Below are 12,828 nucleotides of genomic sequence, written 5' to 3' on the forward strand. Positions count from 1 at the left end.
ACACATCAGTTTTGCCAAAGCAAGTGTATAAAGGCAATAGGGATAGGGACTGTGGGGATGTTGGGTAGGAGCTGTAGGGAAGGTGGATGGGGGCAGATCCAGGGTAGGGGCTATAGTCCATGGCATAGGGGAGGTGGATGGGGGCAGATCCAGGGTGGGGGCTATAGTCCATGGCATAGGGAAGGTGGATGGGGGCAGATCCATTGTGGGGACATTCACATCCAAAAAGAGAAAAAAAAAAAAACGAAAGAGCAAAGCCAATGCTTCCCACATATTGAAAACATGCACTCAGATGCCCTCCCAATAATTGTTGATTGCACCAAGTAAAAGTAGAAGCAATGAAGAAAAGAAAATAATTCTCTTTTCTTAGGGTTGGATGCTGATATTCATAGATCACATCCATTTTATTTTAATGGTACCATTTTGCTTTTAAAATGTGAAATATTGCGGCCTAAGGATAGTTAAAACTACATTGGTTACCTGTAAAACAATGATCATGGTGAAAAATAAATATACAGCTGAAAGAAGTGGCTTTACATAATTGCCATCGCTCCCGAGGACATCAAACACTGGTCTCTTTTCCCCATACTGGTATACCCAGAGCGCATGACCTAAAGGAGAGTAGAAAAGATATCACTGTACCTTTCAACCTTTAAACACTTTGACATCTGAAGGGTTGGACCCTCCATATAGAAGCCCATTTTTAAAGATCATGAGAACAAAACAATCAAATCTTTGTGGTTTGAGGTGAATAATTTACAGATCTAACACATATATCCAGTCATTAGATTTCATATTACATTGTTGGCCGCGTGGGCTCACAGGGGTTGGTGGAAAAGTAGAACCCAATGAATGTAACATATATTAATGAAGTTAGGATGCAGACAATGTATTTACCTGGGTGCATAACAAAAGACGTGGTGTACAAGCCTATGTGCCCTTTCTAACCTTTGCCTATGCTCATACAGTTTGTTTTTAGTGCAGATCCATTGCAAAATCCTACTGAAAAGCCCCTTCAAAAACTAATTCATTTCTAGCAGAAATCCACTTTGCTGTTCATATGAGGAGCTTTTTTCTTTTCTCCTGAAGACGTTTTGAAAAATCCCTGGTGAAAGAAAAACGCAGGTCACCTCTGACTAAATTCACTCTAAACGAAGCAGTGTCCAAAGGACGAAGAAAAAAAACAAACGCCTCTGCAGGGGGAAAAAAACCCTCGTCCAAAAAGAGTATGCATCTCCCGGACCCCCACTCCCCCAAATATTTCCCACTTGAAAAACTTCATAGCTTTACATGTTCTATACACTTGGGTATGGGCATATAGAGATAGATAACTGGAAAGCAACACCTTAGTTTAAGTCTATTCTGTACTTTCAGGAGAAGGCGTAGTAGAATACCTGCGTCTGCCTCTGCACCTACCACTCATCTCCATACAATTTTAAGAGCACTAACTGCCATGTTCCTCAGTAAAAATTAACCTGTAAATGGAGAATGAAGGATCAGTCTAGGAAGAGAAATAAACTAAAAAGTGTGTGATAAATTATGTTCATTATTTTTATATGTATTATTTTGAGGTTTTTTTTTTTTTAATAAAAATAAAAGACGGTTACTCTGTAAAAGTTATACAAAGTTGGTACGTCTCAAACTGGAAAGTCTGTAAGAATTGTGATTATGAATCATTAAAATATTTCACTTTTTTATGTAGAAATAGGTCCCGAGAGATATCAAAAAGAGATTTGGAAACAATACAGACAAGTGAGGCATCCGAGAGAAATAAAAAAAATAAATGAATGCGATACCTGAATGGTAAAACAAGTTAGGACAGGGTGCAATGCAATAAGGGAAACAATGCACTAATTACTTCATAGATCAAGTACCTGCACAGACATGGTCATAGCCATGAACTCATGGAACATGAAGAATGCCAAGCACGTGTTCATGAAAACCATAGCACGTTCACGAAACATGGACAGCTAGGTGACTAATACCTTAGTCTGCAGATAAACAACATTTAAGATTGATCGTATCATCCGCATCGTGAAGGATATTTTCATTAGGAGACACCAGCTTGAATAATGAATGTTCACAGAATATTCTTTGAAGAAACATTAATATTTTCATTATGAAATCCATGAGTCAGAAAGCCATACATCCACATTCCCAGGGCCGAGTCTATACTAGAGAATGCCATGGTTTCAGACGGCACGTTTCCAAAGCTAAATAAAGGAATGACGTCAACTCAACCAGTACTGAATGTATTAGAGCCAGCAGATTCTCGGTTTTTTGAGAGGATCGATGATGAAACCTCTGTGGCCAATTTCCATTCGGTTATTTTTTACTTAGTTTTTTCCTTCCCTTCCTCTAAGAGCCAGAACTTTTTTATTCATCTGTCCACAGACATACGAGAGGTTGGTTTTGCAGGACGAGTTGTACTTTTGAATGACACCATTTATTTTACCACATAGTGTACTGGAAAAGAGGGAAAAAATTCCAAGTGTGGTGAAATAGAGAAAAAAAAAATGCAATTCTGACATTGTTTGGGAATTGTTTTTACAACAGATTGTGTGATAACAATGACTGCGGTATGATTCTGCTGATCAGTATGAATACAGCAAATTTGGCCATTTTTTTTATTATTTTAGTGGTGAGGAAAAAAAATCAACTTTTTTAAAAGTTTTATTTTGTGTCTATTTGCAAACAATGTTTTTATTTTTGGTGAATGGAGCTGTGAGGGGTTTATTTTTCACAGGGCAAAACAATGTTTTTATTGACACCATTTTGGGGTACATATGACATTTTGATCACTTGTTATAGTCTTTGTTTTTGTAATGATCAATCAATGCAATTTTAGAGCTTTGAATTTTTATCCAGTTAACGGTGTTTAATAATCAGGTTAATTATTTTATATTTTGACAGATCAAACTTTTCTGGATGTGACGCTACTTGTATTTTTTTTATTTTTTCACTTTATTTTCAATGGGGGGTGGAAAGAAAGGTACGGTAATTTGGCAATGCATTTTTTCAAATTTTTTATGAAAGCTGTGTGTGTCACCCATGCATCCTGCCTATGATTTGGCACGGTTTCTATCAGAGCCAAATCATAATTTTCAAATAGTTGCCCAAAAGAAAGTCCTAAAAAGTTGATTTTAGTTGGCCGAGCTCAGATGAGCATATGCAGCATCATTCACTGTGTGTGTGTGTGTGTGTGTGTGTGTGTGTGTGTGTGTGTGTGTGTGTGTGTGTGTGTGTGTATATATATATACACATACACACACTATGATGGTGGCCCGATTCTAACGCATCGGGTATTCTAGAGTATGTAAGTATGTATGTAGAAGCCACATATTATATGGCACAGGCCACATAGTATATAGGAGCCATGTAGTATATAGCAGACAAATACTACGTGGCCTGTGCTATATACTATGTGGCTGCTATATACATACATACTGTAGAATGCCCGATGCGTTAATACAGGCCACACAGTATATAACACAGCCCACGCAGTATATAGCAGCCACGCAGTATATAACACAGCCCAAACAATATATAACACAGCCCACGCAGTATAAAGCAGCCACGCAGTATATAACACAGCCCACGCAGTATATAACACAGCCCACGCAGTATATAGCAGCCTCGCGAGACCGCTAAGTCTTCTGAGTAATTTCGCAATGCATCTCTGGGAACGGAAGATGGCGGCAGGCGCGAGTGCATCGTCAGACAACGGAAGGTGAGAATAGCAGGTTTTTTTGTTTTTTCATTTTTAACATTACATCTTTTTACTATTGATGCTGCATAGGCAGCATCAATAGTAAAAAGTTGGGGACACAGGGTTAATAGCAGCGGTAACGGAGTGCGTTAATTAACCCTGTGTGAGCGGTGACTGAAGGGGAGTATGGAGCGGGCGCCGGGCACTGAGTGCAGGAGAGTAGAGAGGGACTAATCGTACTGTGCCCGTCGCTGATTGGTCGCAGCAGCCATGACAGGCAGCTGGCCAGACCAATCAGCAACGCGGGATTTCCGTTACGGAAGATGCAGACAGAAAGACGGAAGTACCCCTTAGACAATAAATAAATTATATATATATACTGTATATATATATATATATCTAATATATAAAGCTGAATGTGTGTGTGTGTATGTATGTATGTATGTATGTATGTATGTATGTATGTGTGTATGTCCGGGATTGGCATCTGAACCGTCGCAGCTACAGCCACAAAATTTTGCACAGTCACACGTCTGGACCCCGAGAGCGTCAAAGCTATGTTGTGAGGTGAAATTTTAACCCCGCGCTTTCCAATTCACCAAACAATTTTGCCCCTATCTACATAATGGGGAAAAAATGAAAGGAAAAGTGTTGGAGGCAAATTAACAGCTGCCAGATGTGAACAAGGGGGACTTAAAGAATGACAGCGATGGCGCCAAAGAGTATATACTGTACAGTTGCTAAGGTGGGGCCCCGACATGGGATAATCACCACACCACCACGGGGATATGAACACACACACAAAATGCGCCACACACTACCACGTGCTCGAACACATATACCACCCTCAGCGCACATTTCACCACACATACACCAACCTCGCCACATAAAAGTCGAAACACAAAAGTCGCCGCTCAAAACTCGCCACGCGCAAAACTTTCCATATGCAAAACTCGCCACACGTGCAAAACTCACCTCATGGCAAACTCGCCACACGCAAAACTTGCACACGCAGAAAAATTGCCACATGCACAAAAGTTGCAACACATGCAAAAGTTGCCTCACACAAAACTTGCACATACTCAAAACGCACCACACATAAAACTCGCCACGCGCAAAACTCTTCATGCGCAAAACTTGCTGCACACAACTTGCTACACTAACCTGTCACATGCAACTCGACACACAAAAAGTTGCTACACGCATGTCGCCACACAAAACTCATCTCACAAAAGTCGCTACATGCATGTCGCCACACGCAACTCAACACACACAACTTGACACACGAAACTCGCCCTAAAACACACACAAGTCTGGTATTATCCTTCAAAAATAAAAATCTGATTAATAAGCAGACAAACTACAAGAGCAACAAATGTACCATATAGGAATCCGGCAGCTGTCAGTCACATGACCAGTCTATTATGTGTATGTGTGAGCTAATATATACTGCCAGGGGGTGGGCTTACTGTTGGCTGGGGATTTATCAGGCTGCCAATTTAGCTTACAAATACTGAGGTAAAAATACTGAACAAATAACGTGTGAGCGAGGGCTAATACAGGAGGAGATGACATACAGATATACTATATACAGGAGGAGATGACACACAGGTATATACTATTTACAGGGGAGATGACACACAGGTATATACTATATACAGGAGGAGATGACACACAGATATATACTATATACAGGAGAGATGACAGGTATATACTATATAGAGGAGGAGATGACATACAGGTATAAACTATATACAGGAGGAGATGACACAGGTATATACTATATACAGGAGAAGATTACCTACAGGTATATAGTATATACAGGAGGAGATGACATACAGGTATATGCTATGTATAGGAGGAGATGACATACAGGTATATACTATATACAGGAGGAGTTGACACACAGATATATACTATATATAGGTGAGATGACACACAGGTATATACTATATACAGGAGATTACATACAGGTATATACTATATATAGGAGGAGATGACATACAGGTATATACTATATACAGGGGAGATGACACAGCAGGTATATACTATATACAGGGGAGATGACATACAGGTATATACTATATACAGGAGGAGATGACACACAGATATATACTATATATAGGTGAGATGACACACAGGTATATACTATATACAGGAGGAGATTACATACAGGTATATACTATATATAGGAGGAGATGACACACACATATATACTATATACAGGGGAGATGACATACAGGTATATACTATATACAGGAGATGACATACAGGTGTATACTATATATAAGGGAGATGACAAACATGTATATACTGAGGTGAAAATGAGAGGTGTGAGGTGAAAATGAAAAGGTGTGAGTGCAAAATGAGAGGAGTGAGGGAAAATAGTGGAGTGATTGGAAAATGACAGATGTGAGGTCGAAATGACAAGTGTTAGGGGGAATGAGAGGAGTGAGGGGGAAAATAAGAGGAGTGAGGGGGAAAATGGGGTGTGAGGAAGAAAATGAGAGATGTGAGGGGGAAAATGAAAGATGTGATGGGGAAAATGAGAGGCGTGATGGGAAAGTAAGAGAAGTGAGGTGCTATAACTAACCACAGATATTTACTATGCCCAGGCAACGCCGGGCTCTTCAGCTAGTCTAATATATAAAGCTGAATGTGTGTATGTGTGTATGTATGTATGTCCGGGATTGTCATCTGAACCGTCGCAGCTACAGCCACAAAATTTTGCACAGTCACACGTCTGGACCCCGAGAGCGTCATAGGTTATGTTGTGAGGTGAAATTTTAACCCCGCGCTTTCCAATTCACCAAACAATTTTGCCCCTATCTACATAATGGGGAAAAAGTGAAAGGAAAAAGTGTTGGAGGCGTCGCAGCTACAGCCACAAAATTTTGCACAGTCACACGTCTGGACCCTGAGAGCGTCAAAGCTATGTTGTGAGGTGAAATTTTAACCCCGCGCTTTCCAATTCACCAAACAATTTTGCCCCTATCTACATAATGGGGAAAAAATGAAAGGAAAAGTGTTGGAGGCAAATTAACAGCTGCCAGATGTGAACAAGGGGGACTTAAAGAATGAGAGCGATGGCGCCAAAGAGTATATATTGTACAGTTGCTAAGGTGGGGCCCCAACATGGGATAATCACCACACCACCACGGGGATATGAACACACACACAAAATGTGCCACACACTACCACGTGCTCGAACACATATACCACCCTCAGCGCACATTTCACCACACATACACCAACCTTGCCACATAAAAGTCAAAACAAAAGTCGCCGCTCAAAACTCGCCACGCGCAAAACTCTCCACATGCAAAACTCGGCACACGTGCAAAACTCACCTCATGGAAAACTCGCCACACGCAAAACTTGCACACGCAGAAAAATTGCCACATGCACAAAAGTTGCAACACATGCAAAAGTTGCCTCACACAAAACTTGCACATACTCAAAAGGCACCACACATAAAACTCGCCACGCGCAAAACTCGCCATGCGCAAAACTTGCTGCACACAACTTGCTACACTAACCTGTCACATGCAACTCGACACACAAAAAGTTGCTACACGCATGTCGCCACACAAAACTCATCTCACAAAAGTCGCTACATGCATGTCGCCACACGCAACTCAACACACACAACTTGACACACGAAACTCGCCCTAAAACACACACAAGTCTGGTATTATCCTTCAAAAATAAAAATCTGTTTAATAAGCAGACAAACTACAAGAGCAACAAATGTACCATATAGGAATCCGGCAGCTGTCAGTCACATGACCTGTCTATTATGTGTATGTGTGAGCTAATATATACTGCCAGAGGGTGGGCTTACTGTTGGCTGGGGATTCATCAGGCTGCCAATTTAGCTTACAAATACTGGGGTAAAAATACTGACCAAATAACGTGTGAACGAGGTCTAATACAGGAGGAGATGACATACAGATATATACTATATACAGGAGGAGATGACACACAGGTATATACTATATACAGGAGCAGATTATCTACAGGTATATAGTATATACAGGAGGAGATGACATACAGGTATATGCTATGTATAGGAGGAGATTACATACAGGTATATACTACAGGTCCTTCTCAAAAAATTAGCATATAGTGTTAAATTTCATTATTTACCATAATGTAATGATTACAATTAAACTTTCATATATTATAGATTCATTATCCACCAACTGAAATTTGTCAGGTCTTTTATTGTTTTAATACTGATGATTTTGGCATACAACTCCTGATAACCCAAAAAACCTGTCTCAATAAATTAGCATATCAAGAAAAGGTCCTCTAAACGACCTATTACCCTAATCTTCTGAATCAACTAATTAACTCTAAACACATGCAAAAGATACCTGAGGCTTTTAAAAACTCCCTGCCTGGTTCATTACTCAAAACCCCCATCATGGGTAAGACTAGCGACCTGACAGATGTCAAGAAGGCCATCATTGACACCCTCAAGCAAGAGGGTAAGACCCAAAAAGAAATTTCTCAACAAATAGGCTGTTCCCAGAGTGCTGTATCAAGGCACCTCAATGGTAAGTCTGTTGGAAGGAAACAATGTGGCAGAAAATGCTGTACAACGAGAAGAGGTGACCGGACCCTGAGGAAGATTGTGGAGAAGGACCGATTCCAGACCTTGGGGAACCTGAGGAAGCAGTGGACTGAGTCTGGTGTAAAAACATCCAGAGCCACCGTGCACAGGCGTGTGCAGGAAATGGGCTACAGGTGCCGCATTCCCCAGGTAAAGCCACTTTTGAACCATAAACAGCGGCACTGGACTGTTGCTAAGTGGTCCCAAGTACTTTTTTCTGATGAAAGCAAATTTTGCATGTCATTCGGAAATCAAGGTGCCAGAGTCTGGAGGAAGACTGGGGAGAAGGAAATGCCAAAATGCCTGAAGTCCAGTGTCAAGTACCCACAGTCAGTGATGGTGTAGGGTGCCATGTCAGCTGCTGGTGTTGGTCCACTGTGTTTCATCAAGGGCAGGGTCAATGCAGCTAGCTATCAGGAGATTTTGGAGCACTTCATGCTTCCATCGGCTGAAATGCTTTATGGAGATGAAGATTTCATTTTTCAGCACGACCTGGCACCTGCTCACAGTGCCAAAACCACTGTAAATGGTTTACTGACCATGGTATTACTGTGCTCAATTGGCCTGCCAACTCTCCTGACCTGAACCCCATAGAGAATCTGTGGGATATTGTGAAGAGAAAGTTGAGAGACGCCAGACCCAACACTCTGGATGAGCTTAAGGCCGCTATTGAAGCATCCTGGGCCTCCATAACATCTCAGCAGTGTCACAGGTTGATTGCCTCCATGCCACGCCGCATTGAAGCAGTCATTTCTGCCAAAGGATTCCCGACCAAGTATTGAGTGCATAACTGAACATTATTATTTGATTGTTTTTTGGTTTGTTATTAAAAAACACTTTTATTTGATTGGACGGGTGAAATATGCTAATTTATTGAGACAGGTTTTTTGGGTTATCAGGAGTTGTATGCCAAAATCATCAGTATTAAAACAATAAAAGACCTGACAAATTTCAGTTGGTGGATAATGAATCTATAATATATGAAAGTTTAATTGTAATCATTACATTATGGTAAATAATGAAATTTAACACTATATGCTAATTTTTTGAGAAGGACCTGTATATATAGGAGAAGATGACATACAGGTATATACTATATACAGGGGACATGACACAGCAGGTATATACTATATACGGGGGAGATGACATACAGGTATATACTATATACAGGAGATGACATACAGGTGTATACTATATATAAGGGAGATGACAAACATGTATATACTAAGGTGAAAATGAGAGGTGTGAGGTGAAAATGAAAAGGTGTGAGTGCAAAATGAGAGGAGTGAGGGAAATAGTGGAGTGATCGGAAAATGACAGATGTGAGGTCGAAATGACAAGTGTTAGGGGGAATGAGAGGAGTGAGGGGGAAAATAAGAGGAGTGAGGGGGAAAATGAAAGATGTGATGGGGAAAATGAGAGGCGTGATGGGAAAATAAGAGAAGTGAGGTGCTATAACTAACCACAGATATTTACTATGCCCAGGCAACGCCGGGCTCTTCAGCTAGTATATAAGTATATATATATATATATATATATATATATATATATATATATATATATATATATATATATATATATATATATATATATATATATATATACACTAGCTGTACTACCCGGCTTCGCCCGGGTTAATGACTGCTGTTAGCAAAATAGAATGTGTTAACAAAAATTTATTCTGCACACAAAAACCACAAAACAAATAGATAGAAATGTAATTATTAAAAGGTAAAAACTAAGCTAATAGAAGAATTTCACAACATATATTAGCTTTGTTATACTGAGAATGTCTTTGTTGCCTATATTAACCAATCAGAGCTCAGGTTAATTAACTGTAGCAAAATAGAAGCTGAGCTGTGATTGGTTGCTGTTGGCAGCCTGATAAATCCCCAGCCAACAGGAAGCCCTCCCCCCTGGCAGTATATATTAGCTCACACATACACATAATAGACAGGTCATGTGACTGACAGCTGCCGGATTCCTATATGGTACATTTGTTGCTCTTGTAGTTTGTCTGCTTATTAATCAGATTTTTATTTTTGAAGGACAATACCAGACTTGTGTGTGTTTTAGGGTGAGTTTCATGTGTCAAGTTGTGTGTGTTGAGTTGCGTGTGGCGACATGCATGTAGCGACTTTTGTGAAATGAGTTTTGTGTGGTGACATGCGTGTAGCAACATTTTGTGTGTCGAGTTGCATGTGACAGGTTAGTGTAGCAAGTTGTGTGCAGCAAGATTTGTGCATGGCAAGTTTTGCACGTGGCGAGTTTTATGTGTGGTGCGTTTTGAGTATGTGCAAGTTTTGTGTGAGGCAACTTTTGCATGTGGTGCAACTTTTGTACATGTGGCAATTTTTCTGTGTGTGCAAGTTTTGCATGAGGTGAGTTTTCCATGAGGCGAGTTTTGCACGTGTGGCGAGTTTTGCGTGAGCCTAGTTTTGCATATGGCGAGTTTTGCATGTAGCGAGTTTTGCGCGTTGCGAGTTTTGAGCGGCGACTTTTGTGTTTCTACTTTTATGTGACGAGGTTGGTGTATGTGTGGTGAAATGTGCGCTGAGGGTGGTATATGTGTTCGAGCACGTGGTAGTGTGTGGCGCATTTTGTGTGTGTGTTCATATCCCCATGGTGGTGTGGTGATTATCCCATGTTGGGGCCCCACCTTAGCAACTGTACAGTATATACTCTTTGGCGCCATCGCTGTCATTCTTTAAGTCCCCCTTGTTCACATCTGGCAGCTGTTAATTTGCCTCCAACACTTTTCCTTTCACTTTTTCCCCATTATGTAGATAGGGGCAAAATTGTTTGGTGAATTGGAAAGCGCGGGGTTAAAATTTCACCTCACAACATAGCCTATGACGCTCTCGGGGTCCAGACGTGTGACTGTGCAAAATTTTGTGGCTGTAGCTGCGACGGTTCAGATGCCAATCCCGGACATACATACATACATACATACATACATACATACATACATACATACATACACACACACATACACACATTCAGCTTTATACATTAGATATATATATACACACACACACACACACATACATACACACACATATATACACCGTGTATATATACATACACACACAATACCTTTCAAAATTTTGGGGTCACCCATGAAAACTCATACTTTTATTAATCAAATGAGTTGCCAGTTGAATTAAAAGTCTAGTCCTGACATTGACAAGGTTCGAAAAAAAGATTTTTATTTGAAATAATTTTCTCCTTCAAACTTTGCTTTCGTCAAAGAATGCTCCCTTTGCAGCAATTATAGCATTGCAGACATTTGGCATTCTAGCAGTTAATTTGCTGAGGTAATCTGGAGAAATTTCACCCCATGCTTCCAGAAGCCCCTCCCACAAGTTGGTTTGGCTTGATGGGCACTTTTTGCGTACCATACGGTCAAGCTGCTCCCACAACAGCTCAATGGGATGAGTTCTGCTGACTGCGCTGGCCACTCCATTACAGATAGAATACCAGCTGCCTGCTTCTTCCCTAAATAGTTCTTGCATAATTTGGAGGTGTGCTTTGGGTTATTGTCCTGTTGTAGGATGAAATAGGCTCCAATCAAGTGCTGTCCACAGGGTATGGCACGGCTTTACAAAATGGAGTGATGGCCTTCCTTATTCAATATCCCTTATACCTTGTACAAATCTCCCGCTTTACCAGCACCAAAGCAACCCCAGACCATCACATTACCTCCACCATGCTTGATAGATGGAGTCAGGCACTCTTCCAGCATCTTTTCAGTTGTTCTGCGTCTCACAAATGTTCTTGTGTGATCCAAACACCTCAAACTTGGATTTGTCTGTCCATAACACTTTTTTCCAATCTTCTTCTGTCCAATGTCTGTGGTCTTTTGCCCATAGCATCCTGGAGTCACCTCTTCACTGTAGACGTTGACACTGACGTTTTGTGTGTACTATTTAATGAAGCTGCCAGCTGAGGACCTGTGAGGCATTAATTTCTCGAACTACAGACTCTAATGTACTTGTTTTGTTGCTCAGTTGTGCAGCGGGGCCTCCCACTTCTCTTTCTACTCTGGCTAGAGCCTGTTTGTGCTCTCCTCTGAAGGGAGGAGTACACAGCGTTGAAGGAAATCTTCAGTTTCTTGGCAATCTCTCGCATGGAATAGCCTTCATTTCATAGAACAAGAATAGACTGTCGAGTTTCATGTGAAAGTTCTTTTTTTCTGGTCATTTCGAGAGTTTAATAGAACCAACAAATGAAATGCTCCAGATTCTCAACTAGCTCAAAGGAAAATCAGGTTTATAGTTCCCTAATCAGCCAAACTGTTTTCCGCTGTGCTAACATACTTGAACAAGGGTTTTCAAGGGTATTCTAACCATCCATTAGCCTTCTAAGGGTACCGTCACACAGTGCAATTTTGATCGCTACGACGGCACGATCCGTGACGTCGCAGCGATCGTATGATTATCGCTCCAGCGTCGTAGACTGCGGTCACACGTTGCAATCACGGAGCTGGAGCGATGCCGAA

General features: G+C 40.9%; 1 protein-coding gene across 3 annotated transcripts in view; it reads right to left on the reverse strand.

The window, feature by feature from the left end:
* The window catches only part of ATP10A (ATPase phospholipid transporting 10A (putative)), a 242,105-nt gene that overhangs the window by 76,076 nt on the left and 153,201 nt on the right, over positions 1–12,828 (reverse strand). For all 3 annotated transcript variants that reach the window (XM_077296870.1, XM_077296872.1, XM_077296871.1), the window contains exon 6: positions 481–611. In XM_077296870.1, the coding sequence (XP_077152985.1) occupies positions 481–611 (131 nt within the window). The remainder of the gene's footprint in view (positions 1–480; positions 612–12,828) is intronic.

Source organism: Ranitomeya variabilis, chromosome 3 (genome assembly GCF_051348905.1).
Source record: "Ranitomeya variabilis isolate aRanVar5 chromosome 3, aRanVar5.hap1, whole genome shotgun sequence".
NCBI lineage: Eukaryota > Metazoa > Chordata > Amphibia > Anura > Dendrobatidae > Ranitomeya > Ranitomeya variabilis.